This window comes from Pithys albifrons, chromosome 16, assembly GCF_047495875.1.
Source record: "Pithys albifrons albifrons isolate INPA30051 chromosome 16, PitAlb_v1, whole genome shotgun sequence".
Classification (NCBI taxonomy): domain Eukaryota; kingdom Metazoa; phylum Chordata; class Aves; order Passeriformes; family Thamnophilidae; genus Pithys; species Pithys albifrons.
Window position 1 is genome coordinate 7,404,311 of NC_092473.1, and position 27,042 is coordinate 7,431,352.

At 40.4% G+C, this 27,042-nt stretch overlaps 1 protein-coding gene and 1 long non-coding RNA gene across 3 annotated transcripts in view; one reads left to right on the forward strand and one right to left on the reverse strand.

Moving 5' to 3' along the window:
- The window catches only part of LOC139679254 (uncharacterized), a 268,799-nt gene that overhangs the window by 188,067 nt on the left and 53,690 nt on the right, over positions 1-27,042 (forward strand). The gene's annotated exons all lie outside the window — the stretch shown is intronic.
- Positions 21,962-27,042, reverse strand: part of SHISA9 (shisa family member 9) — a 174,105-nt gene continuing 169,024 nt past the window's right edge. For both annotated transcript variants that reach the window (XM_071570802.1, XM_071570801.1), the window contains one exon: positions 21,962-24,613. In XM_071570802.1, the coding sequence (XP_071426903.1) occupies positions 24,243-24,613 (371 nt within the window). In that variant the 3' untranslated portion in view covers positions 21,962-24,242. The remainder of the gene's footprint in view (positions 24,614-27,042) is intronic.

Sequence of the window (27,042 nt, forward strand, 5' to 3'; positions counted from 1 at the left end):
TAATTCACCTTTGAGTGATTTGGACAGCTCTTCATCAAACTATTCTGTAAAGTGACAATATTCTCTCATCCTCTAAACTGAAATTCATATTCAGACAAAAAAATACCGTATGAAGAAATAGGGAAATGTCTGTACTTCTAACTTGAAACTGAAAACTGTTTTCTTTAGTAGTTAGAAATGGAAGTTCTCTGAAATGCTTTGACTAAAATGGGAAATAGGGGTAATATAAAGCTGCAGTTTTAATCTGTAGCCAGAGAACTAGGACAACCATAATTGCCAATCTATTCAACAGTATCTGTAACAAAAAAGTCTACTCCCTTTCATTATTTTGTAAAATACAGAATGAAAACCCTTCTTCTATGTACCTGTGAATAATAAAAGATATCCAACAACTTTTAGAAACTATCAACCATTTTGTATGATAACTCTATCTACTTATTACCAATCTTTTCCCAGAACAGACTGTATTTTTTCCTCACTTCCTAATTTTGAAAACAGGCCTGCAATTTTACATACCATTTTGCATTAGAGTGTATAATTCATCCTATTAATGCTCTCTCTTCATTCTTTTAATTACAGTTTTAAATTTTTATCTATATTCTAATTTCCATGGAATTAGACATGGTAATCCATCCTTTAATAATATGTTTACATTTTGCTTCTTTCAGGGTGGGAGTATATTTAGGTGCATTTTAATTTATCTTTCAGTTCTGCATTTCCTGAAATTTGCATTGCAGATTGATATCTTTTTGAATATATGCATAAATATGTACCTATATAGATATGTATCATAACAGGCGTACTGGGGATCAATGAAACCTCAGTGTAGTTTTGCAGAGCCTCAGGCATTATTTCTTTCAGAATTAATTATTGCTGCTGTCACTGCAGGGTAATAAAAAATACTAAATGGGTGTCTTAGGAGCTGTTGGTATTGTAGTCACTCCTGGAATGTATTCCCTTGAATTGAGTATGGGACAGCCCTCTGTGCCAGAGCCACAGCCACCTGCTCGATGTTGCCAGTATTGCAGGGATTTCTTCAGCAGCTCCTTAGCCCTGTGTCTGTGGACATCCCTGTCCTGGGGAGTGCTGGAGCAGGTCAGCAAAGGGTGGTTGTTAATGGCTGCATGCAGACAAACCTGCTGTTTTCCAACTCCCCTTGGCATTAACCCCTTCAGCAGGAATTAGGGAGGCAAAAGGGAAGACAAATGTCAAACACATCCCTTAAAGACCCAGAGCACAGGAGCTTCTGCAATAGGTCAGACCTGGTGTGTGCATGTCCTCTGTGGCCACAGCTGTCATCAAGTACAAGAAAGCTGTTGTGAGCCAAGGGGTATTCAGCTCTCAGGATAATACTGCTTTCTGTCCTGACATTGATTATTTTATATCTGGAAGTATCAGGGCTTGTATCCCTCTCTTTTCTGTTTAGTTGGCATGCATTGTTAGAAACCATGTGTCAACTACATGATTGTTCAGTCTCCCAGGGAAGTTGTGCTGCTATGTTCTAGTTTTTTTTTTTTCATTAATTGCTGTATAAATACCAATATGTAAGGTATTAAACCCCAATTCAGCCAAGTATTTAAGCAAGTACCTTCTTACATAGCCATCTATATACATGTGTATAGTCACGCTCATTGCAGCCAGATTGCTCATGGTGTAACAACTTGCTTTGCCCAAGTGAAAACACTTTAAACCCCCTTTTGTGATAAGGCTCATGTTCAGGATTCAGAAATCTTTGATGGATGCTGCTGCAGCAGTTCCTGGCATTCCATCACCATCCTTCTTGCCACAGGTTAACGTGCCCATGTGAGAGTTGCCAGAGCAGGACGTGTGTGCACATCTCACCTCTCTCTGCTGACAGGTTGGCATCTCCTGTTAAGCTGCTATTGTGAGTGACCTCTATGGAAAGGTCGAGGTTGACAGCTTGGGGCAGTAATGTCTTCAGCTACAAAATTCCTCCAAGGAGATGTCAGTACTTAGAGAACTACTAGGGAAAAATATGACTGATCAAAGAGTGCAGAGAGAGGGCTGTTGTGCAAGGAATGACTTCCATCTTTTTCAGACCCTCCTTCTTGACACCCAGCACAGCAACAGACATTTGCAGTTAGAACATGTCCTGTACCCTTTGCTTAGGCTTGAAGAAGGTGCTGTGCTAAATCTGGGCTCCAGCATTCAGCCCAAGGAAGTGTGCCAGGACATTAAGGTCTTAGTATGACTAAAGTGTGGGATTCAGTTATTCCCCAGGAACTGAATGTTTTGTTTCTCTTTTGAATTTGCACTGGTGATCTGTAGTCACACTTTTAATTAAAAGCTTTGCTTTCTTATATTAATTTTCTAAACTTTGTGTGCTTGTACAGTGAGGGGCTTTTGCATGTTTTTATTTTGTTTTTAAAGAAAAAATGTGGTAAGAATGGATGGAGGCCGTTGTTCTCTTCCACAAAGGAGTAAGCAGCAAGATAGCTCTCAGCATTAAAACTTAAGACATAGTACTACAGACTAGTATGTTATAAAATGCTTCAGAAGCCAAAGACACCACCTCTTCCTTGAGCCTCATTGCACTGGATCAGGCTCGTGAGGCTGAAGCAGACAGATCATCTTCATGGGACACACTCCCCATTGGACACTGACACAAAGAGCCTGGCAAAACTCATTAACAGTGAGGTCAAATCTGAAGTGCCTTTGATAAGAATGAGTAACTCAGAGAAATGGAATCACAGAATAGTTTGGGTTGGAAGGAACCTTAAAGATCATCTCCTTCCAAGCCCCTGCCACGAGCAGGGACAGCTTCCACTGAGGTTGCACTCAGCCCCACTGTCCATGTCACCAACAAAGATGCTGAACAGCGCCAGTCCCAGTACTGATCCCTGGGAATGTTACTTGTCACTGTTCTCTTGGACACTGAGCTGCTATCCACAGCTCTGAGAGACACCATCCTGCCAGTACCTTCTCCAGATGGTCCATCCATCTAATCCATGTCTCTTCACTTTAGAGACAAAGCTGTTCATGGGTGCTGTAACCACATTGTAGGAAACACGAACATATTATCCATAAACTATCTCCATTTTTTGTGTGCTGTGTGTTCTTCTAGCAGTTATAGGAGCTTTGAAAGGCTCTAGGGCTTGAGTACAACGTTGTGGTCATACACCATCACCTCACACAGTGTAGCACCTGCCTTCCTGTCAGAAGCATGCTCTGTTTTCCAAGGGGAATGCATTATATCTCAGACTATCTCCCTTTGCTTTTTAAATTATTACCTAAATCTAGTTTCCTGCTCCTTCTTTATATTGTTCCATCTTTGATGTCATCTATATCTGGGGAAAAACTGAAATAGGAAAGATAGCAATTTAATTAGTGGTGATGGCCAGAGGGTATAACTGTCATCAGCACAACGAATGGTGCTTGTCACTGGTACAGCAGAATGAGCAAAACTGTATCACACAATTTATCTACCTGTTATTTCAGTGGGAGAATTCCCATGTGTGCTGATCACCTACTTACCAGGTGATTGATTAGTCTGCTGCAAGAGTGCTGAGCCTTTTCACAAACGTTTCCAGTTTTTTCATTTGCAGCTCTTCCCTTTTGTCACATCTTGTTTCCTCTCTCGTGGGCTCTGCAGAGATCTCTACAACTTGCCTATTCAGATTAGTTTTGCCACTAATGCACAAGTCTCTTGTAACTGATCTGTCCTTCCATTCTGACTAAACTGCTGAATTGTTTTCGGTGAATTAAAAAGGAGCTCTGCTGTTATTTTGTTTTCAATAGGGATGCACATTTCTAATTTCCTGTTGGAGGAGTTGTTTATTAAAAAATCTGTCCATTCATTATTTGTGCTTATGAAGGTGGAGCAACTTCATATACAGAACATAATTAGCACTTGGAATTGTTTTGATCTAGTTTTCTCCAGGTAAACCCTTCACTAATAGAAGGTTTCTACTGGTGAGAAAACTCTTTTAGGCTCTTGTCATCAAAGCCTAACTAAGTGAATTTCATTATTCAGCTTGGTTTTCAGTGCAGTGCAAATAATTTGAAATACCTTTCCCAAACACCACTTTTTATGATAATTTTGCTTGAGGTTATTTGGGGGGGGAGGGGTGGGAAGTTATGAAATGCAAAATATTTAATGAATAAATTAAATAACTGAAGCATAGAACTTCTCCCTCAGTTTGAAGGCTTTGTAGAAAAGTAACACATTGAAAAAATCCTTTTTTGGCTGCACATTGAGATATGGAGTAGCAAATGCAAAGTATCTGTCATTTGAATGGCTCCAAACATCTAAGAAAAGGTTTCTTGTGGAAATCTGTCATCTGTCTCTGGTATTTTGAGGTGGTTGCATTGGTCACTCAGAGCAGCTCTTTCCATTGCTGCTCTGCCCATTGTGCCCTAATGCACTCCAGAAATCGGGGGACCAGGAGCCCTTCCTCGATCAGGGTTCTAGACTGGCCTCAGCTTCACTAAGGATGCAATTAGGGCATGGTCAGAAAACCAATCATGTCAGAGCCATTGTTCTGAAAACTGGTTACATGTTCTCCCCATTACTGGTAATTAAACAAATCTGATGCAGTTATGCTTTGAAAACCCAATTGCATTTTCAGCTGCTGTGTTATATGCTCTATTTACTTCTTCTCTAATGTTACATTTCTCTGACTATTTCAGCACTGCATTCCATATTCTCTTTGTTCCACCTCATTTCTAAATAGCGAAATAATCTTCTTTGTGTTGCTCTTGCTTTGCTGAAAGTTGATATGAAGCCAGGTCCTTTCAAACTGTTACATTCATATAATGAAATAAGTAGAGATAAAAACACAGACTCCAGCTCAAGGGTAATGTTTTTGGATCTGTAGAACATATTTGAACATCAGCCACGTAACTGCCGTTTAACCACCATCTTAATTTAGTTTCACTTGACCTAAGGAGGTGACAGCATTAATCTTCCCCATCGATTAACTAGATGGAAAACATTTCTTCACGTGATAGTAAGGTGAGATTTATATCCAGAGAATAAGTACTGGTGTGTTTAATTTGATTCCAAATTGAACTGATAAGGTACAGATTATATAGACCGAAGTTGGAAGTTAATTCTCCTTTACTAGTCATTCTTGCTCAGACCAATAACAAAGACTCCAGACAACTGATATTTTGGTGGGTTTTAACTTTCATTTCCACAGGTAAAACAAACAGTTTCCACACAAAGTGCATGCAATATATATATATATATATATACACGCAAAATACATACACCCACTTCGTGTGCTCTTAAGACTTGTTTTTCCTGATAATTGTAGAAAAGATACAACTATCAGATTTCCTGTGAGTGTAGGTTGTTATTATCTTATTCTGTATTGCATTTTCCTCCAAGAGGAACAGGCATCTCCAGGGATAAATATCTGTCTCTGCCTGTGTAACTTTGAAATTCCTGAATCTGAAATTAAAAGGAGCACAACCTGATGGAGCTTCAATAAACAATTTGCAGAATGCCCTCCCTTGTCCCCATAACACAGGAGTCTCCCATAACATGCAAATGAGCAATGCAATTGAAACAAAAGAAGTCTTTGAAATGAAAAGAGTAAGAATTATAATCCTTAACTTATCCATTATCACTCTCCCCCTTCTGTTTAAGCCTCTTTGCTGCAATAATCAAAACTGCAGTTGCTTAGTCACTGATAAACATACATCATGTATTCACTCCATTATTTTCCTGCAGGCCCTCGAAGTACCTTTTGACCATGATACAGCTTGGCCAGTGATTGACAAGTGTTCTGATAGCTCGTTTCACAGCATTTTTGCATCCTAGGGGCTGAATTGCTGGAGGCACAAGCTGTGCAGGGAGAAAATCAAGCCTTATCAGTGCTTCCCAAATTCTTGTTTAGGTTTTTCCTCTTGAGCTTCTGCCTCCATTTACTGATTTAATTAATGCTTCTGTGTCCCTGGGTTACATACCTGCTGACTTTAAATCTGTTGCCATTTATCCTTTCTTAAAGTAACATTCTATGCCCATGACTTGGCTGACAGCTATAGAACCACTGCCAAACTCCCATTCCCATCAGAGCTCCTTGGAAAGGAGGACATTAAAGATTTGATTTGATTTTATTTTTAATGAAAAGGGATAAAATTTATTTTAAAGTCTGACATCCTGAAGCTCTTTTAGAAGGTAATTAACTTACATTTCATTGACTCATACATTGTTAGTTCTCCTTTCATTCATGTCAGTCTTGCTTTGGAAAAGAAACTCTTCTAAGAGCCACTTGACTCCGCTTGTAGTGATGAAATTAAGCAAGGTATCCAATGGGACTGGCAATACCTTGAGACTTACACTTGTTTCTCTTGTTCTGCTGGCCTTGCTGTGAAATTTAAACACAATGTGTTCTCAGATGCCTCCCTGTCCAGGGCATGGCCATATGTCAGAGTAAAGGTGGATTTACAGCAAAATCAAGAGGAAAAGCATTGCTGTCTCTGAGAGCTTCCTGACACTGGGGGAGATCCACCATACAGCCTCATTTGTGAAAGGGAAGGATCATGTCTCCTTTTGAATTAAAAAAGCTTTTAGCTTTTCTTTATTATTTGAAATCAGTGATGCACAATATTTCTCTTTAGCTTTACGTCCAATTCCTCAATGCTGCTGTCTGCTCTGCTTTGACTAGGAAGGGATTTTTGGTCTTTTTCTAATCAGCCGAGAGTAGACCTCTGCATAAGGGATTTAGAGCTATTGATGAGACTCAGTTCACCTAATTAACATTTTCTGAGGTGGTAGAAGCAGCCCATAGATCCTCAGGTGTCTGCAAATCATGAGAGGAAATGTTAGACCAGGATTCTATGGGAGTAGGAGGAGTGGTTTATGGTACAGCACATCCCTCTCTGTCTCCAATTCTATATGGCTTTCTTCAGTAATTCTGTGTTAGTGTTTCTGCACTCCACCTTATTTATCTTTTTTGTAACCATAAGCTTTAATTAAATTACCCATTAAAATACACAGTTTTTCATTTACTGAGCATCAAATGTAAGGATTACACATGAATATATGGATGTAAAAAATCCATAATGAACAGTTAATCTTATGTTTGCAACTTCATCTCAGCCTGAATCCAACTGATCTTTCAAACTACTCGGAGGGCATGAAATGAATTTAGCAGGAAGTGGATGCAAAGGGGCTTATTCTTCATAAAATACAAAATGTTACAGAATGGCTTTCTGCAGGTGTTGAGGGTCTTAAAAATTTACTTGTGTAAAAAGTGACTGGGAAACATAATGAAAGAAAAGGAACACAATGAGAATCATGAAATAGAAACACGTCATACTTGGCACAGAAGATCCTGAACTACCAACTGCTGGAAGCCTTGCTCCTACTTCTGAGCTTTTCTACTTATTGTGAGAGGAGGAGTCAGGGTGATCCTGCATTGTTCTTATATCCCTAATTAAGTGCTTCTTCCCCTTGACCCTGCCTTTCTGTTGGATTGCTTCAGGATTATCTCCTTGGTTAAACATTTGCTATCTATAATGCTTTAATAATAGGTATTATTCTCGAAGTGTTCATGCAAACGTTGCTGCTCTGATGGCACAGGTGCTTCTGATGGAATTTCTATGCCTGAGTTGATTGAATCTTTTTAACAATGTTTGTCCAAGATTTCACATTTGAGTGAATAAAATTAAAATGAACCTCAGCATTTGAAAACTAAGTTTTGGAAGCCCATCTGCCATAAAATTTGTCTTAAACACAGCAAGTTTTGAAATGCCAAAATTATGACTTTTTCTCAGTGAGATTGGCGTCAATTCCTTTTTTTAAACTGATCTTCAACGTTTTTAAGCTCCAATTGTAGTTGTATTTATAAGTAGCTTTTATATTTTTGGAAGATGACACTATGCAAATAATCTGCTGTGATCTAAATTGTAACATGTAGAGTCTGAAATACACTGAATAATTCCTGTAAGTATTGATATAGAAAGTGTTTGGCTTCCTTTTTCCTTGCTGTAATTGAACGTGTGAAACAGGATCTCGGAACCCTCTAAATAAATACCTGTGTTATTACAGGAGGCCATGCCTCGGTCTGAACAACACAAAATGTCATTCCAGTTGTCATCCAACAGCCTGAATGGATCCCCAGTTTTCCATACAAATAAACCAGGAGCAAGTATGACTGGAGTTAAAAAAGTAGAAATATAAAACTTTAGGCAGAGCCCAGTATATATTTCACTGTAAATCAAGCTTTTAGAATCCTTTGATTCTTTTCAAAAGTTTGCTTGTATTTCAGAAAGGTTGTAGGAAGGCTGGATGGAGATGAGCTGCTTTTCTCTCTCTGAAATGACTACCCTGTTTAGAAGCATCCACATGGAGACAGTTTCAGACATTAATATTGATATGTCAAGAGCTCAAGTCAGTTGTACATTTATCAAGAAAACAGCTCTAGCAGAATGTTGTCTGGATGTCAAAACAAAAACATTTGTGGGGAAATGTCATTTAAGAATAATTTTTCAAGTTTGTTTTTTTTTTTAAATTTCAGATTCATCAGCCTCAATTAAACTGAGAAATGACCATCCAGTTTTTCCATATGATAACTTTTCATTCTTAAATTTAGAAAATGAAAATTAAAAATACTTGGAAAGTTTAAATGCCTGGAGCAGGAATATTTCAAAATTATTTAATAAGCTTTCTAACGTATTGAATCAAAAGTAATCATGTTTCATAAAGCAAATGTCAGCTGTCTTTTTTTTAAATCTCAGTTTAGTTCTTTTTCTGATGGAGCAGAGGGGAGAGTAGAGACAAAACTGTGTCCAGCTCAGTTGGTCTCTGTAGAAATTCAGCTGTGGTGTGGGACTGCCAAGAAAGCCAATACATCTCCTCCTCTGTGCCTGGTTCTGCAAACTCCAGTAGAGTTTTCTTGGAATGGAGGAAATATCTTCTTGCTCCTGCCCTGTAGTCTTTGCTGCTGTATTTTGGTATTAACAGTGGCCTGGCTTAACTCAGACAAATCCAAACCCCATCTGCTCCTCACAGAGATGCCTCTTTGGAAGAGGACTGTCTTATTCTTGTTTCTTTTTATTGGTGGGGGTTTGCTCCATCTCTTCTGGGCTGCTCCGTTGGGTTTGCTGTGTCAGCCCTCCCACCCTCTCTGTGCTGGCTACCAGAGCACAGGTTGCCTCCTCAAGCTGCTTCAGGCCAACCTTTGCCTTCCCAGGGTCTTGTGGCAGTTTCTGTGCTGGTTTCTGCCTGCCTTGGGAGTGCAGTGGATCAGGTTCCAGTGTGATGTGGGAGTGCAGTACAGGTGGATCACTGCACATATTGGTCTTTTGTCATTTTCAGCTGTTGGTTTTTGGAAGGCTTTAGTCATAATCCTCTTGCTCCAGTTTCCCACAGGGAGTTGCATGTTGAACATCACTACTCACTTGGGTTTGCTCCAAACCACGGCAACACACTGACAACGGCAGATTAAATCCCCTTCTGGTCCCTGTTACAGAGCTCAGTTAATAATCACCATGCTGAAGATGTGGCAGGCCTGGCTGATGCCTCTTAGCAGCAGTGACCTGGGTATTAGATTTCCCTTGGCACAAAGGGGTATGGATTTGTGAGGGTTCTGCAATCATTTATCTACCTAAAAATCCCCAGTTTTTCTGATACTATTTGAAGCAATTTCAAGACTATTTAAAAGAGGCTTAGGGTGGCACTGGCAATAATGCTGGGTGTCAAGGCTGAGGCACGTTGGCAGAAAGGAATTGGAAAACACTTTTCTTTCTGCATTGTACTTCACTCTGGCTACTGCTATAGATCTATTGCTTTAATAATCACTCATATTCACACACACAATAAGAGGAAATGTATCTGACTTGATCATTTTCATTTTAGGGTTTGGTTTCCAGCTTCAGATGCTTCTTTTGTCTTCTCTTTGTCTCTTCATTTACATTCGGGGAAACCTCATTCAAATCCAGCAAGCAATTACACTGTGCTTTAACCATGAATAATATTGCTGTTTACACACATTTAAGATTTGACAGGGAATGATATTATATAGATTGATACTGTCTACTTTTTAGTACTGTCTGACTTGCTATCCATCTTTCTAGACATTTATGAAATATCTGTCTTCATTGTAACCTTCCATTAAAGTTGGAGATCATGTTTTATCCAATCGTGTATTCTGCTACTTCTTGCAAAGCTGGAGAGCATGTGAGGGGCATAAAGCCACTTATGAAAAACTAATGTATGGTGGGAGAAAATCCTCAGCAGGACAAGGGACAGTACAAGTCCTGTTTTACTGTTCCTCCTTCAATACACTTCCCAACACTGTACTAATAAAGACCATGATATGGGTTCATAAAACTGAAGACAATGATTCTCATACAAAAAGCCAAAGCAAGGCAGACACTATCAAGGAAAGCATTGACAGCAGATACAAAATTAGTGGCCAAAACTTATATGGAGTTCTAGACTAGGTATGGTTACTTTCTGTCAGATGCATGTTTGCACTCATAGCTGTAGCTTATGTTATTTAAGCCAACTTTTTCCACATTTCAAAGATTAAATACCTGAGAGGAAACAGTTCATTCTAGGAAAGAGGATGCTTTTGTTTATAATGTTTTAGAAAAGGCTTTAAGGGATAAATTAAAATAATCAAAGCTACTTCTGTCTGAGTTTCCTGATGTGGGCCTAATTTACTGATGCTGAACTCACTGAGAAAAGAATTGTGCTTGTGTTTTTTCTGTGAGGTGCTTACAATTAGATTTTTAAACAGTTTTTCTACTTCAGCAACAGAAATGTATCCAGGCATGCTTTGTAAGTATGACTTTGGGCTATCCTTTTTACATGCACATCTGTACTGTTGATATAAGTTCCACTTGCTCTTATTTTATGGTGCTTCTTCTCTGTAGTGGGTTAATACCAACAGCCTGGATGGCTGGAGTTTCCTGAAAGGGGAAAGAAGTCTCTGTTGCCAGTGTCCTCAGCTTTTCTCAGTGGCTCTGCTGCAGCAGGGGCTCTGATGAGGGCTCAGAACTGAGTCCAAAGGGACATGCTTGCAGAGTGACCCCTGGGAGGGCTCCCCACTAAGCACCACCAGCCCCAGGGCAGCACGGACAGGCTGGCACTGACAGCCACTCTGGTGCCAGGGGCTACAGGGGGAACCTTTAACACTCAACTCATGTGCCTTATAATCTTAGGAAAATAGGAAAACCAAGACTGCAGGTCACCTTTTTTCATCCTGTCTGTTGTAGGTGATGGCAACATTTTCTCAACTATAATTTAGAGCTGTGTTTAAGTTACAGACAGAGTGGTGCAAACGTTTCCTGATTTTGTTCTCTTGCATCCCTGTAATATTCCTCAGAGGAGTCTTTGCTTGAGTAGGTGAGTCCATCCTCTGTGCTGCCAAAAGAATGGGTGGTTACACTCTGAGTTACTCAGTTATGCTTGGAATGTATCTTTTGTTTGTGACACTTGTTTTGTGTCATTTCTGTATGTCAGAGCTGTAGATTTTCATGCGTTTGACATTGTTGCAATCTGACTAATTTATTCTCAAATCCTCCTCTTTCCATAATTTTCCTTTTTTTTCTGGGAAAGCCCACTGATTTAACTAATGAATCTAGTACTGATTTCTGAACAGCTGCTAATAATAAGAAAATTGTCTTGATGGTTGTTCTCCAGCTGGGAGAATGAGCAGGCAAGCAAGTTGTTGGGTTTTTTTTTTTTTTTTTTTTGTTCACTTTCCAGGATGTTTGGCTCGTTTGGAGAGCTCTCATGTCAAACCCCTTTTGTCTGTAATTACAAAGCATTATGATTTCATCTTTGTGCCAAGGGACAGCAAATGTGCCTGCAGGGAATAGTGAAAGCCCATTTATTTATCTTAAGGCCAACTTTTGGTCAAAGTGACATCATTGCCTAAATTCTCAGTGAATTTATCTGTTTGTGGCTTTAACCCTGTTCATGCTTCCCAGGACTGCCTAGAGTTTGTGAACTCTGCTGGGAATGACTGGGAACATATTCCTGTCCTCACCTTTCTCTCTTTAATAGTGTGGGTTACATCATTTGTCCCAGGGAATTAACAGTCAAATTACATCACAGAAAATGAGCTGATTCATCCTAAATGATGGAGGGAGTCAAATCCAGATCAGGAAATGAAACCTGTGTTTTTTGGAAGTCCAGACTTCTTGCTTCAAAGCCCTTTCTACCTCCTCTCTGTACTCTTCTGCCCTTTCAAATGCTTTCATGGAATTCAGAGTCATGATTTATTCAGACTGTAGCTCTAAGATGACTTGTAGAGGCAGGTTCTTTCCTTCCCTCTGAGATCACGTCATCTGTGTGGGATGTTGGTGGAGATCAGGATTCTGACCTTTGAAAGGCTGTGGCTGACTGCCAAGGAAGGGCACGGAATGAGAGCTACTGTTAAATGTATATGAACGAAGTTGATATTGGTAATGTATAATAAGACAGTTAAAACAGTTTGTGCCTCAGGATTTTTGTTCCCAGACAGTCTGTGGTGTGTCTGGATATATGTGCTTTTAGCTGCTGTGTAAATCTGTCTGGCCAACATTATGTACTGATTTGCAATTGCAGTGTAACAAAACTGAATTTTGGGGAAACATCAGTTACCTTTATGCTACTAATTGCAGTTTTCATCTGCTGCTAACTGATGAAAGAAAGGTGAGAAAAAAAACTCATTCCCAGAGGAATAGACTTTCTGTTCCATCTTTGCTTTAGGTCTGGAAGAGAAAATAACAGAAGAGCTCTAATGGCCTTTGAATGGCTCATCTTTCTTCAAGAAGGGTTCAAGAGTATCTAATCATTCTTGACAGAATCAGTTCAATGTTTCTTTAAAATCATTTAGCAATGGAAACTCCATAGCCTCTGTATATAATGCATTTCATTGCTTGTCGTTCCATGCCATTCAAAAGGCTTTTCTTCTTATACTTGACTAAACTGTGCTTACACCAACAAGAGTTTTTCCTGTTTCTGGTGGTGTGTATTATTTTCCTCTATTCAGTCACTCTTTACATAGACATAATAATGTCATCTAAAACATGATTTATTGTCAGTTACTGACTATGTTGTCAGGATACAAAATATACATGACAATTTAAAGAAAAAAACCCGAAAGCCTCTGTGTTTTTTTAATATCAAGGGGCCAGTGTCAACCCCACTTTGTATATGTCCCTCCTCACCTGCACTGCCAGTGGTATGAGCAGAGAAGCTGAAGGCTCTCAGAATAACCCAGCCTGGAAGGGACTGTCTGATCCAGTCCTACAAGGAAAAGGGAGCCTTGATCCAGCACCCCACCCTGTTCACTCAGGTCTTGAAAATCCAGTGATGGGGATTCTGCCACATCCCTGGCAAGTTTGTTACAGTGATTGATTGTTCTCACTGTAAAAACCCTGTTTCTTTTATTAAGACAAAACCTCTCCCAGTGCCACTTGCATCCTGCTGCACCTTGTCTTCTCCATGTGGCTCCTTGTGAAAACAGGCCTTCCATCCCCTTTTAACCACCTCTGAAAGTACTGGAATAATACAATGAGGTTTCCTATGAGTCTTCTCCAGGAAGAAGAGACCTAACTCTTGCAGTATTCTAGACAAGAGCTATTTGATCCTCTTTTCAGCAACTCTGTTATAAAATATATAATCTCTACATAAACTCTCTCTTCAGTTATCTGTTCTCTAGCATAAAAAACTGTAGGTTTTTTGTTATTTTCCTCACAGTTTGTTTTTTCTACACCTTTGCTTATTCATACTGATTGGTTCAGCAATACCCAATCACAGTAATCTTACTGATTTTTTTTTCTACGTTGTCAGTGTCCACCTTTATCTCTGGAAGCATGATGGCCAAAGCTTGGCACAGTATTCCAGCTGAGGCTTCTTTACAGCTGAGCAGAGTGGGGAGATTACTGTATGTGATTTACTGTTTGACCTGTCTGATTTTCTTTACTCATAGTCAGTTTGTGCTGTATTATAATTCCAAGCTCTGTGTTTTGCAGTTCTGCTGCCTGAGCTGTTATTCTGAACCTTTTATGTCTGTGCTCTTATTCTTGTGTGTAATAGCTGTGTGTGACTCTGTGCAATGGTCCTCAGCACAGGACCCTGTTCAGTTCATAGACTTTGCTATGGAGTGAACACTTTCTGGTTCTTACAGTGCTTTCTTTTGTTTATTTTTTTTTAAGCTGACATGGATTACCTGTAAATTTAAACTTTTCCTTGCTGACATAGACAATGAAATACAAACACATTTTGATAGTTAAAAGTAAACTTTTGAAGAACATTGCCTGATTCCTCTTTGTGGTTTATTAGAGCTCTGTTCTTCCATTCTGGTCAGACTTCACAGTAGGCTAATTGAACCCACATTTCCCTTATTTATTGTGAAGATGGCACAAGCCAGAATAAGAAATCTTGATGTAGTATATGATATCTATTACTACTTGACATCTTTTTCATTGGAGACCTTACCATTAGAAATGAGACATTTTAAGATGCCAGTGGGTGATTTTAGGACAGAAATCTGCACCCCTCTCAGGAGAATTTTTCTCTGCTTCCCAACAAAGCACCAGAAGTGCCTTCCCTGCTAGCACTCCAGTCGGTCTGAAGTTTTGGATGTGAACCTGTGAAACAGCTTTCTGGCAATTCTTCCTCCTGTTGCTGAGAGAATGAGATGAAAACAGATGAGAGCAGAGGGCTCTTCTCTCTATCCCAGCTTCAAGCCTTACGTGCAGGAATACACACAGAGGAATTAGGATTCTGTGTGTCTGTGAAACAGCCTCCCAAGGGAAACAGGCATGTCATGCAGCTTGAGAGATTGTACAGCTTGAAAATAGTAGAAAACATGATATGGAATTGTGTGCTAGGAGATAAGATGCTGTTTATTGCCATCTGCGCTTCAAGGGTTGAATTGGCAGCAAATTCAAAAAGCTTTACTAGGCAACAGAAAAGATCAAGAATACAGTATATGCATAGCAGGGCTTTGGCAGGAGGGAGTGTGTGTCCCAACTGGGTAACAGAACCAGGTCTAGGACTTAATGTAGCGCATGCACTTTCCACTTGATTTGTGGGTTTGTTGGGTTTTTTTGTTTTGTTTTGGTTTTTTAAGATCTCAAGCATGTCAGTTTTTGCAGGTTTTTTGGACAATAATTTTTTGACCTCTAGTTAAAATACCTTTGAATAGAGTTCTCCAAGAAAAGCCCCAACACTATTATTTTTCTGGCAGTCATTATTGTGTAACATATGGATATGTCCCTCTGCGGAGGTTGTGTTGTCTGTCTCAGCTGCTATTCCACATTGATAAAAATACTGGGTCTCTTCTCACTTGTATATATTAACAGCTTGGGTGTAAGTGAACATATATGCCACAGGTTGGGGAGACTTCTGATCTCCAAGAGAAAAAATACCTCTGTTTATTTTGGTGTCTCTCATGTGGTTCCCTTGTGCAGCTGACAAAGGGAAATTAGCAGATGGTGTAAAACTTCTCTGGTTATTAACGGGCAGCACTATTAAGTCTATGCATTTTTTTTCTTACTGCAGCTTAGTTACTTTTGAAGTTTTGTCACCTTTCTTTTGATCCAGTGGATGTTTTTGATAATCTGTTTTTCCCTCTGCTTTCTGGTTGTTGAGAGGAATGTGGCCATTCTGTTGGCAAACCCCAAATCTACCAGGCAAAGAGAAACACCCAACAAAAGGCAGTGCAGAGGGGAAAGGGAAAAACATGATCAATCTATGATGCAATGCCCTCTGCTGAGTGCAGCCTTGCTGCTGTCAGTGGGGGTGACCTGCTCCTTGGTGAGTGTTCTGTAGTGCTGGCAGTGGTAGCAGGAGGGGCTTCACACCAGGCTGCCTTGTCCATGTTTGTCTCTTTGTTTTGTTTGTCTTTTGTTTTTTTTCCTCATGTATATGTGTATGAAATGCAATACCTGTTCCCCCCATTTTCAGATAAGACAACACAAAAGAATTCTTGAGGCTGTGGATTATTGTAATACTTTGCACAGAATAGAGATGCAGTTTTGTAACTCATCTTTTTCTGGAATTGTGACCCCTCCTCAAAGGTCACTGTTGAAGAGTGAAAAAATGTAATAGGACATCCTGGAAATCATTATTAGAAAGTCAACTTCATCTTTCCCTGAAGCTGATGAAATGCATTGGCTACACTTCAGCCTATGTAGGATTCCTCTATGAGAAAGTATTATTACACAGTGGTTGTGGTTGTAATATTATAGATATGGGGAATGGTATTTGAGCTGGAAAAACACTTGATATTATCCCTTTACTGAAGTACAGCATCCCCTCTTCTACCTGTGTGCTCACAGACACATCTGTCACATACAGACACAATCTTTTTGCAAATATATTCCCTTCCTATTACAAAAATAAGTGTGTTTAAAATGGCAGAAGAGATTTTATAGTGTATATAGAAGCTTTTCCAAAAGTAAATTTTTGTATTACTAACCTATCAATGAAGTGTAACCCTGAAGATAACTGAACTGTGATTATCAGAATATTTGGTGGTGATAAAGAGGCATGTTCTGCTAATACCCCTTCAGTACTGCTATCTTTGAAGAATGATATGTCATTAATAAAATTATCAGTTAATAATAAAATGCACTGTACATACTGAAGTAATAGCCTGAGGAATACCACTATTTAGTGGACACTCGTTTTGTGCAGAAACATGAAAAATATCTTAAGAGGTAAACAGGTAAACATTAGCTAAGAGTTGAAACTAAAAAGTGTCCAAGACAGTTTCGAAGAAGCCAGGAGCAAATAACAAGGGAATTGGAGCTGGGCCTCAGAACTCAATGTAGTTTGTTGTTGTTTGAAGAAAGTGATAAGATTTGTACCTGCACTTCCACTTTGTGCAGCCTCGAGTCTCCTGATGGCTGGAGTAGTTGTCTTTCCTCAGGACTTTGAAGTGCATGTTGAGGCCAGGAAACAGCGTGAGAGTGGAGTGTTCCCTGCTCATTAGGAGCTGTGTCAAAGTCATGAGGCAACCAGGTAGATGAGATGCTGGCAGGATAATTGTGTTTGCTACAAGGCAGTGTTGCAGCCGTTATGTTGTTGAACTGCAGCCTCAGCTGTGACTCAGAGTAGAAGATCTGTGCAGTCCTGTGGTGTACGTGCTGCCTTTCCTTTTCTATACCATTTAGTTGGTGTCAGATTGAGAAAAATCCCTTGCAGTGGAGTCTGAAAAATCTGCATATCAGAGACTGAGTGTGTTGTCTGTGGGTTTTGCTCTTCCCCACGCTGACAGCTCTGCCACTAACTCAGCAGTGCCTGAGCTGTTCGAGTCGTGCTGTACAACGTTGTGCCTCTTGCTCTGTTCAACAGGGCACCTTTGTTAGGAGCACTTCCAGCCTTGTGCTTTTTAGATTCAGCTTTTAGAACAGAAAAATCCCCAACCCACAGACTCATAAATCACTGTTAGTAAAAACCAGAACAGTTTTCTCTGCATAGGCAGACCTGTTCAGAGCCTTGTGCATAATAGCACACACGTGCTGTCTGTGCCTTAATGAGTCTTGTCAAGTTGCTCTCTGTCATCCTTAGTATTATCATTCCCCAAGCAGTAATGGCAAAAGACATTAGAGCCTTAAAGGCCACTTTTCATCCCAAAAGTTTGGACTGTCTCCTTTAGAATGTCACATTCTTTAGTATTTCATTTTCAAAAGCAGTAAAATAAAGTAGAGATACAGATTCTATCTTCAAAACTGATGTAACGTAGTGAGGCAGTTGGGTGGATTTTCCAAATCAGTCCTACCCTTTGATGGTGTTGCAACCACAAATATTTTGGAGAGTCAGGCTACAAACCCCAAGTGCCTGATGTAAAATGTGTCTGTTCATACACATGTGTACACAGAGAGGATTATTTTCCCCTAACACTACTACCTTAGTATGAAAAGTGAGAGCCCAGGTGAGGTGCTGGTGGTGAGGGGGTGCTCCAGGAGACTGAAGGAGTTCACTGGAGAACATCAGTTTTGAAAGTACAACCCATTTCTGACCTCTTCACATGGATGGTGCAAAGCAGCCACCGAACTGGGGCATGTGGCAAAGCCAGTACTGGTGCTACAGAAGCTCAGGCTGCCTTTATGTCTTTCAGTTGCATGATTTTTTCATTCCTAGTGTATGAGGGAGTCAAGAAGCTGTCTCTGTGCTCAGCAGTCAGTGCAGTCTCCTGCAGAGTGTGTATGAAAAATCCCAGCCGAATTATAACACTGTCTTGAAAAGAGCCAGAAAAGCAACCATCCCTGAGCTCCCTCCTTACCCCTGCAAGGACAAAGTAAAGCCTGGTTTAAAAAGCAAAATTAATCACAGAGTCATGGAATGGTTTGGGTTGGAAGGGACCTTAAAGATCAGCCAGTTCCAACTCCCCTGCCAAGTTGTTGCAATGTTTCTCTTGCTTAAAGAAATAGTAAGTAGCAGGTAAAGTGCTCTTTCCCCTGGGGACCAATTACTTCAGGGAATACAGTCCCTAAGATTGGCCAAAGGCTCTCAAATAACTACCATGATCAAAATGTTAGTGTAAGCCCCAAAATGAGGCCAACAGCTGCATAGAGTAAAAAGACTGTGCTTCTGTTCAGGGAGTGTTAGTGGCTCCACTGATGGTCCTGCTGCTTGGGGGGACTTGTTCCCTTCATAAAGTAGTGCTGCTAGTGACCACTGAAAGGCCTGTGACTTACCCTTTTGCAGTTCTAGTTTGTAGCTGAACCTCAGATTAAACAGCATCAGCACTGCCTGACAGTCTCCCTGGATTTGAAATCATCACTTTTAATGAACGTTTTGTTCTCCCAGCCTTATTTGTTGTGAGGGATGCACACAAGACTTGGTGTGCAGGTTCAGAAGATGAACTCTGCCAGCTCAACATCAAACCCCATTAACGAGCAGCAACACCTCTCACAATTTAAATGCAGGCGAAGTTGCCAAGTGAAGGCAGCTACTGTTGACTTAAATAGACAAAGTGCAACTGTGTGTGTAACAGTGTGAGTGTATTGTTAAAGCCCTGCATAGACAAAAATTGAATTTTAGCTTTACTTAAAAAAACAAACAAAACCACACAACAAAAACCACCACAAGAAAACAAAACAAAGAAAACCCCAACAAACCACAAAAAAAACAACCAACCCACCCCAAAAAAACAAAGCCCTTTGCAAAATGATTTTGTTTTGGGATGCAAAACTGGCCTTGAGTTACCTGCAGGGAAAGAAAGGTACACAGTCTCTTCATGCTTCCATGAGGGACCATCTGAGTCCAACACTGCTTCCTGCACTTAGGTACAAGCAGTATCTCATTCTCTAAAATGAGAGTAGCAGCAATATATTTGGGGTTTTAATCTATCTCAGCCTCAGGTAAGCCTAAATCTGTAGCTTCTCTTCCCAGAAAGGGACCCCAAGCTCTGAAGGTGAAAAATGAGAAGAAACTTGAGAGAACACCTTGCTCTTGAAGCAACCCCATTCTCCTGCTAGGAGAGCAGTTGTGGGATGAGAAAGGCCTGTCCTGGGAGCCCCTGGCTGTTCAGGCATTATTAATTTGGCAGATTCTGACACAAGAAGCGCCCCCAGAACTAGGATCAGGATTTATTTTCTTCCAGTATCAGAAAGTGTTGTCACTGGGGACAATTACCTCCATCTTACGCTTTGCTAACATGGTAGGGCCAGTGCAGCTGAATGAGGTGTGTCAAATCCTGCAAGATGCATCTTCTGCACAGGTGTTTGCTGAATCCATCAGCTGCATTTGTCTGTCAGCACCTTTGGTGCAGACAGGGGATGTAGCCAGTATCCTACTTTGGTCCTGACTGTGTTAGTGCAGCTGGATGGGGAGGAAGGGTCTGGTTTAATGCTCAGGTTCCAGGTAAAACTGGCAGGTATGGGGGCATATCTTACTTGCAGGCTGAGCAAAACTTAAGTCTGGAAGTCTCTAAAGTATGACACATAAATTCCAAGAATTGGTTTTACAGACACTTTTCACATTAGAGCTGCACGACTTTCCCATTCATAAAAATAAAAATGTTCACTATTTAGTAATGTGGAACTTGTCCTATTATCACACTATCAGCAGCGGATGATAAATGATATTATATAGTTTAATACAATAATGTTTCCTGTCATAACTGTTTTTAGAAAAATAAAATTATCTATGCCAAAGAGAAGGATGATATAATTACAGTGAAGACTATATTTATCACTGGAATTCCTTCATGTATTCAAGAATAGAGACCAGGATTAAATAAAGTGTGGAGGATTGTGTACAAAAGGGATTTGTGAACTAGGGTTATTTATTTAGTATCCAAAATTCAATAACTGTTCTGTAAGAGCACAGCAAAGTATGAATGTTTTCCTGAAGTCTGAATTGTGGAAACACCTTGTAGTGTGAAATCTCACAAGACCTGATCCTTTATTTATATAAGCCACCACATGCTCAGTTCTTCTAAGCTGAGGGTCATGCTCTGAAAATTTAGTTGTGAGAACAGACCTTACCAGAGTAAGGGACTCTAACCCAGACAGCCTTTGGACTTTCTGCCTCCATAGCTCTGTATATGGAACATCATCTTTTCTTGACAGTGCACTTTTCTGTTTGTACTTTGGTGCATCTGTGTTAATATCAAAGAGCCTTATGAAAGAAATGCTTATGGGAGCCCAGTGCAGTTCTTGCTCGTGCTGACAGAAGGGTCAGGCAAACATAAGAGGAAAAAATCATGCAGAAACACAAAATCTGTTTCAAGAGGGATTTTGTTGCAGAGTTGTCGGGGTTTTTTTCATGTATCTGGGAGAACAAAAGCCCATGCAGAGGCACTTCTACCAGTCGTCCTTCTTGTCATCTGTGCTTGAATCAGGAATCTGCTGATAGAAACAACATGTGCATTAGATGGGTTGGTGGAGCTGTAACAACAGTAAGCCATGTCTACTGTAGGTAAGGCTTGTACTCCACAGGGCTCCCCAGGTTTCCCCAGGGCTGCCCAGAATTTTTCTGGCAGTGTGACCACACTCTATATGTGTCTCTTGAGCCCTCTGGTAGATTAGGGCTGTTTCTGTAGCTGTTCCTGAGGCAGGGAAATGCTTCTGTAACCAGAAATGGGGCTTTTATGAACTATTTCCTGGCACTCATAAAGGTGTATATTGAAAAGAAAATTTTTCTACTGTTTAAAATTGCTAACTTTGGACACTTTTGAACTTGATGTTTTCCCTCTGAGAGTATGTCATGCTTCTTAGGAATCATAAACTCTCTAAAAATTTGCACCAGCTTGTGCACTGAGGCAATTCTGCAGCTGGGTATCCTGATTCCTTGTTTTTTCTTCTGAACTTTACTTAGTACCATTTTAGCAAAGAAAATAAGCTGCCCAAACCCTCCACTGAGGTTCTGTTCATTGTCCAGGCTTCCAAGCCTTTAGCAGTACTAAAAGCCTGTAAAGGACTTTCTGTTCCAGCAGAACATCTTGGTACCATCAACAGTACCCCATTGGTACAGAGATGTTGTGCAAAGGTTCTCCTGTAACAAACATACAAGCACTTTGAAGCAACGCACGTCAGTGTTTCATTTGCTCTTCCTAGGTGGTTGCAATCCTTAGACATTGAAGTGAATTACAGAACTCCAGGTGTTCATGAGGAGCTGGAGCTGACCCTGGGCATGCTTTTTTTTTTCCTAATTGTTCCTCCAAACTGGAGGTGACTGATCAGGTGACACAAGGGGTGTGTGTCCCTTGGAGGCTCCCAAGGCGCCACGTGAGGCTTTGCAAGGCTTGCATGCCTTGTGGATGTTCCATCACGTTGCATATAACAGGCATTTATAGAGTCAGACCATGGTTAGGGCTGGAAGGGACCTTAAACATCACCCAGCTCCTCTGAAATGCATATAAATTCAGCTGCTTTCCAAAGAACTTCTTGTTCATAGTGGCAGAGGCAAACCATCATTTGTGCTGAGGTGAACCCACCTGGCTGCAGGGAGAGGCTCCAGAACCTTAGTTAATACTCCAAAATTGGCCCAATCCTACAAGTCTAGCAATGAGCCAGCAAGTTGGATTCACTTAGAATCAGTTTTATTGCCAGGTAAGAAATTCATATTAATATAGTGAATACATATGTTTACAAATAAACATTCTTAAAAAACAAACAAACATTTTATTGTAGGAAGTATTATTGGTATCATAAACTCTGTAGTTAACAAGTATTAACACGGGTTTACTTACAGAACATACAGATACTAAAATATTTCCACATAAAATATGCTCAAGTTACACGAAACCTGTGTGAATTAGAGTGCAGCTGTAATGTGTATCTAAAGCATATGGATTAACAGCAACATTCCAGAAAGGGTCAAATTAAGTCAGCCAGTTGTGAAGGCAATAAAGATCAAAGGAATAAAAGTAAGATAGTGGAGAATCTGGGTTGTGTGCAAAGTATTTGTCTTGTGGGTTTTGTCCACTTCTGATACTCTTAAAACACAGGATCATAAAATTTAGCAGCACACTTATGGAGAGATACCGGTGCTTTCAGGACGCAAATCAACCTTGATATAGCTAAAAAAATGGTATCTCCATTTAACCAGATTTCAAATTCTTAGCCCTTGCACCCTTGACTAAGAAGAAGCACTGACAGTCTGTTGAGTACAGTAAGAAATACCACTTCTAATTCTTCTAACAATGTAACAGTTCTCACTTCTCCCTGCATGCTCTTCCAAAACTAATCTCCTGAAGAACTGACAGCTGGTGAAAATGCATCTGTAGTAAGACAGCTAGTTTAGATTTAGCCAAAATTAGTTGTTTTGGGGGAAGGGCAGGGATTTAAGTGAAAGACTGAATGCGTTGCCTGCCATCCCATCCCAGCTCTGTTTATCTCTGTGGAGGTGCCGAAGATTTTACAGGCCCAGGACTGTGAGTTTGCCGTTGGTACCCAATTCAAGAGTGGTTTGACTCATACAAACAAGGCATCCTGCTCATCAGAACCACAATCAAGACCATGAGTCCAATTGTTTGTTTAGTTTAAACCCGGATCTCTCTGACATTTGAGGCAAGACCATCAGACTCTTCCACCAAATAGTCCACCAAGAGGGAACGCCACTATAGAAAGCCAAACAATAGAGACAACATACCATATAACATTTAGTTGAACTACAAAGAACTACCATGGCTAAAAGCAAATACAAAATGAAAGACTAGGGGGAAAAAGTTTAAATTGGGAAAATGAAGGGGCAACTAAATAGTCTTGACTGTGCAACCACTGCATGGAGATGTAGTCCAGTTTCCCTTCGGGACAAACAGGGGAGGCTGAGCAGGGCAGAACCCTCGTCATCCTTAGCAAAACATGAGGAAAGAGCTTAAAGGAACAGAGGGGTCACTTTGAAGAACAAGACTGTCATTGAACAATAGTAATACAGTAAAGGCACCACCCACGCTTAGTTTCAGTCCGAAGCAGTAGAAGATAGGCAAAACATTTAGGTGAAGAGAAAATTCTGACAGTCTGCAAAGTGAGAATTGTTTCCATCTGCCTGAAAACAGGAGGACTGAGAGGGAATATTCTGATGCCCTTTCTCCCCCAGCAGCTTTCTGTGTCATATGATATGTCTCTTCTTCTTTTGGAGGTTCCCAAAAATTTCCAATCAAATGAAGTAAACTGAAATAAAATCTTCTGCTGTTTGTTGTCATCCTGCAGAATTCTCTACCAGCCAGAAAGGTCCCATATGCTCTTAATTGTAACAGTCTTCATAAATTCCTTGTGAAAGTGTCTTTGTCCCTTATTGTGTATATATTTTTTGCGTTCTCTATAGGATGGTGTGAAAGTACAATAATAGATGTTAGGGATTGTACCAAGATGTTTGCTCTCGGTTTTTCACAGGTCTAGGGATTATTAATAGTTTTTATACAAAATTCCTCTCTGAAATAATATATTACAGTATATTGTTCTCTCTCTCTCTTCCTCTGTCTCAAGGCAGGAACATAGTGTAAATGTTTAAGCAGACATAAAGTTTCTCTAGATTGTGCTACTTCTCATCATGGATTTTAGTTTCAAGTAAAAAAATTTAGTCATAAGGATTTGTGTTCCATTGTGAAATACAAATGGAGTTTATAATTCAACCTTCAGTGTGTATTGCTGAATGGTATTTACCCACTCTTCGGCCTACAGTTGGCTGGATACAAAGAGTGTCCAGGTGGAAGTTCCTTCCTTCCATTTCCGTTTTTTTTAATTTTATATGTTTAAATTTTTTTTTTTGCCTTCAGGTTGAGCGTTTGTGTTGTGTGTGTATTTGCGTGTGGTTTTTAAAGGATTTCGTTTTTTTAAAAAAAAAAAAGAAAAGCAAAGGAAAGCAAACAACCTCAAACAGTTACTTCTGTCTTGCTGTTGGTGATGAAGTAGGGCTGTGGGCCCAGGTAGTGCTGGCTGCGGGTGGTCAGCGGGTCGCTCAGCGCCGGGTCCCCCATGCCGTGCTTGCCCTTGTTGGCGTACGCCTGCCGCCTCAGGGACTGGTCGGTGGGGTCCCAGGTCTTGTAGTGGGCGTTGTAACCCAGCGGGTGTGTGTGTATCTTGCCCATCCTGGCCTTGTGCCCGTTCTGCCGGGTGAGCCCGCTGTCGATGGTGTAGGCGCGCTCCTCGTCCAGGCGCACGGGGTGCAGGGGCAGGCTGCCCTTGGCCGCCAGCTCCGCCAGGTGCCGCCGCTTGCTGTAGAAGTCATCGTTGACTTTGTCAGCTGTTGGGATGTCAAAGGGAGAGGGATAAAAACCCATCAGTTGGACAGAAGAAAAACGTTAAATAGTTTACAGTAGGGCATGCACAGTTCCATCTGTGGATCAGGTCACTTGCACATACTTCAGCAGGAGAAATTCATGCCACCTCCCAGCCCTTGTTTTTCTCTCTAGCATATCTTTGTATGCCGTTATTAAGGCTTTTCATATATGCGAAGAAAAACCCCTGTTGCCCTGTAACAAACGACTGTCCCTGCCCCCAAACACACAGGCTGTGCTGATATTTATGTTATGGAAAGAGGTCCTATAACATAGAAAATTTGGGAAGCGTACAGAAGTGCATAGGCTTTCTTGTCAATAATGTGGCATCCTGAGTTGCACATCCCTTTAAATGCAAAGGGTCATGTGGGTGTTTAACCAAGCCAGGTTTAAGGTCTGGTGGTGTGTGATGAGATGGATCCATTTTTGTTGAATAATGCCTTAGGGCAAAATTCAGACTGGATCTGTTCCTTTAAGTGGTTGGAAGCTCACTAATACTTTATGGGGCTGAAAATACTTTGGGTTGGGCATTTACCCTATAATTTTACAGACCATGAAAATCCTAAATTCCAGGCTCTGACATCACTTTCTGGGGTCCGTACCACTAAGAAATACAGCAACAGCCCTGCCAACAAATCCTGCATTGCAGTTCTCAAATCCAGATTTTGCCCTCTGCAAGTGTCTTCCAGTGCACGCATTTGCTCAAGTTTGATCGTTCTTATTGCTGGCATTTATTTGGCTTTGCTAGAAAGGATGAACCCTGCTCAGGAAGCTTAAGGCATTCTGCAGCAGTCCAGCAACTCATTTCAATTTTGGGACCGAGTTTCAGGGGTTTAAGGGAAGAAAACTGAATTTCATTTTTTTTAAGATTTCGCCTTTTACACAGAGTGTTTATTTTCGCCCTTCAAAAATCTCAATGTTGATTTAAGATAGTGCCAAATGCGTGGATGAACTCGCACGGTGGTGTGTTAATCAGCAGTGCTGTGCTCTGAATGTGTGATTGTGTCAGCCTGGATTTGACTCCTGCTGTGCCCTGGTAGATCCATCCCATTTCCTTCAAGCTATGCCATGTAAGGCGTCTCTGCAGAAGGCTTGTACATGGAGCTGTCTGTACAGCTCAGCTCCTCTTGCCTTCATGAGTAGGTTTTTAATTCCCTGCACTGTGTTTTTGTTTAGCTTCCCTCTTTTTTTCCTCTCCCCAGTATTCCTAGGAGGCTTTTGTTGCACTTTGAATTTTCTCCTTCTCTCTAGTTCAGAACTGGATCTTTATGCAAGGCAGGGAAATTCCCATGAGCACCATATTAATCTTCCAGATCAGCTTTAGCTCTGCATCCTCCTTGTCCTGGCCCCTCAACAGGGAGGAATATTACCAAAAGCAGTTGCTATTTATCATCTCATGACAATTTTGGGATAATGACTGTGCAACTGGACTTTGCTCTTAAATCCTTAATGTCATCATTAAAGAGGTGTTTCTTCTTCAATGAACTGGAATTGCTCTTGGCTCTGCTGTAAAATTGGATTTTGTGTGTTTTACCCACCTCCATCTGTTTCCTTTTTTAATCATTGAGTGAATGCTTTTCCATGGCATAAAGGTGTCTTCTGCTTTAAACAAATCACAGAATGGAGATAATGGCCTGGTCTATTCCAGCCCATGATGTGTAATTGCAAATGCTTATAGACCTGGAATGTGTTATGAAGTGTCTGTGAAGTTCAGCTTTGAATTTGGGGTGAGTTTTTTCATGTGGAGGTCTGTAATCAGAATAATTAGGAAGTTGTACCTATTTCTCCTTGCAAGAGCTGTTTCCAGTTCTAGATGTGGCTTGTCCTTCTAATTTGTTAATATTCACTGAGAGCCACCAAGCTATTATATACAAGTTGAATAAAAACGGGAGGGAAATGCGTTTGCATTGCTAATTTCTCATTAATCTGTTATCAATAATTGAGAAAAATGGCTGCAGAAAAGGCATAGTGAATATTCACACAAGTATTTATTTTTATAAATGTTACATCAAAGGCACTGCCACCAAGCTGGTTAGGGGAGCAAATTTCTGTATCATATGACTTAGACCTTGTCTATGTATGAGAAGTCATGCTAGTTTGTATAATTTAAATTCAGCATAGTTAATTATGTCCAGCTCTTAATATAGATGCATTTATATGCCTGTTTCTCATTTCAATAGTTTAATTTGCATAGAAAAATGAAAAACTAAGCTAATCTCACATAAGAATGGAGCAAATTTGTAAGTTTATAGTTTTAGTTTTGTCTTAGTTATGCTGTAGCAGTTTGTCTTCTGTAGCCAAGATCTTTAATCAGTTACAAGGTAAATAATGAGCTCTGTTTAGAGAAATAGCAGTAGTGATGCAGTTATGCAAATAATGAGCAAAAATTGCAGAT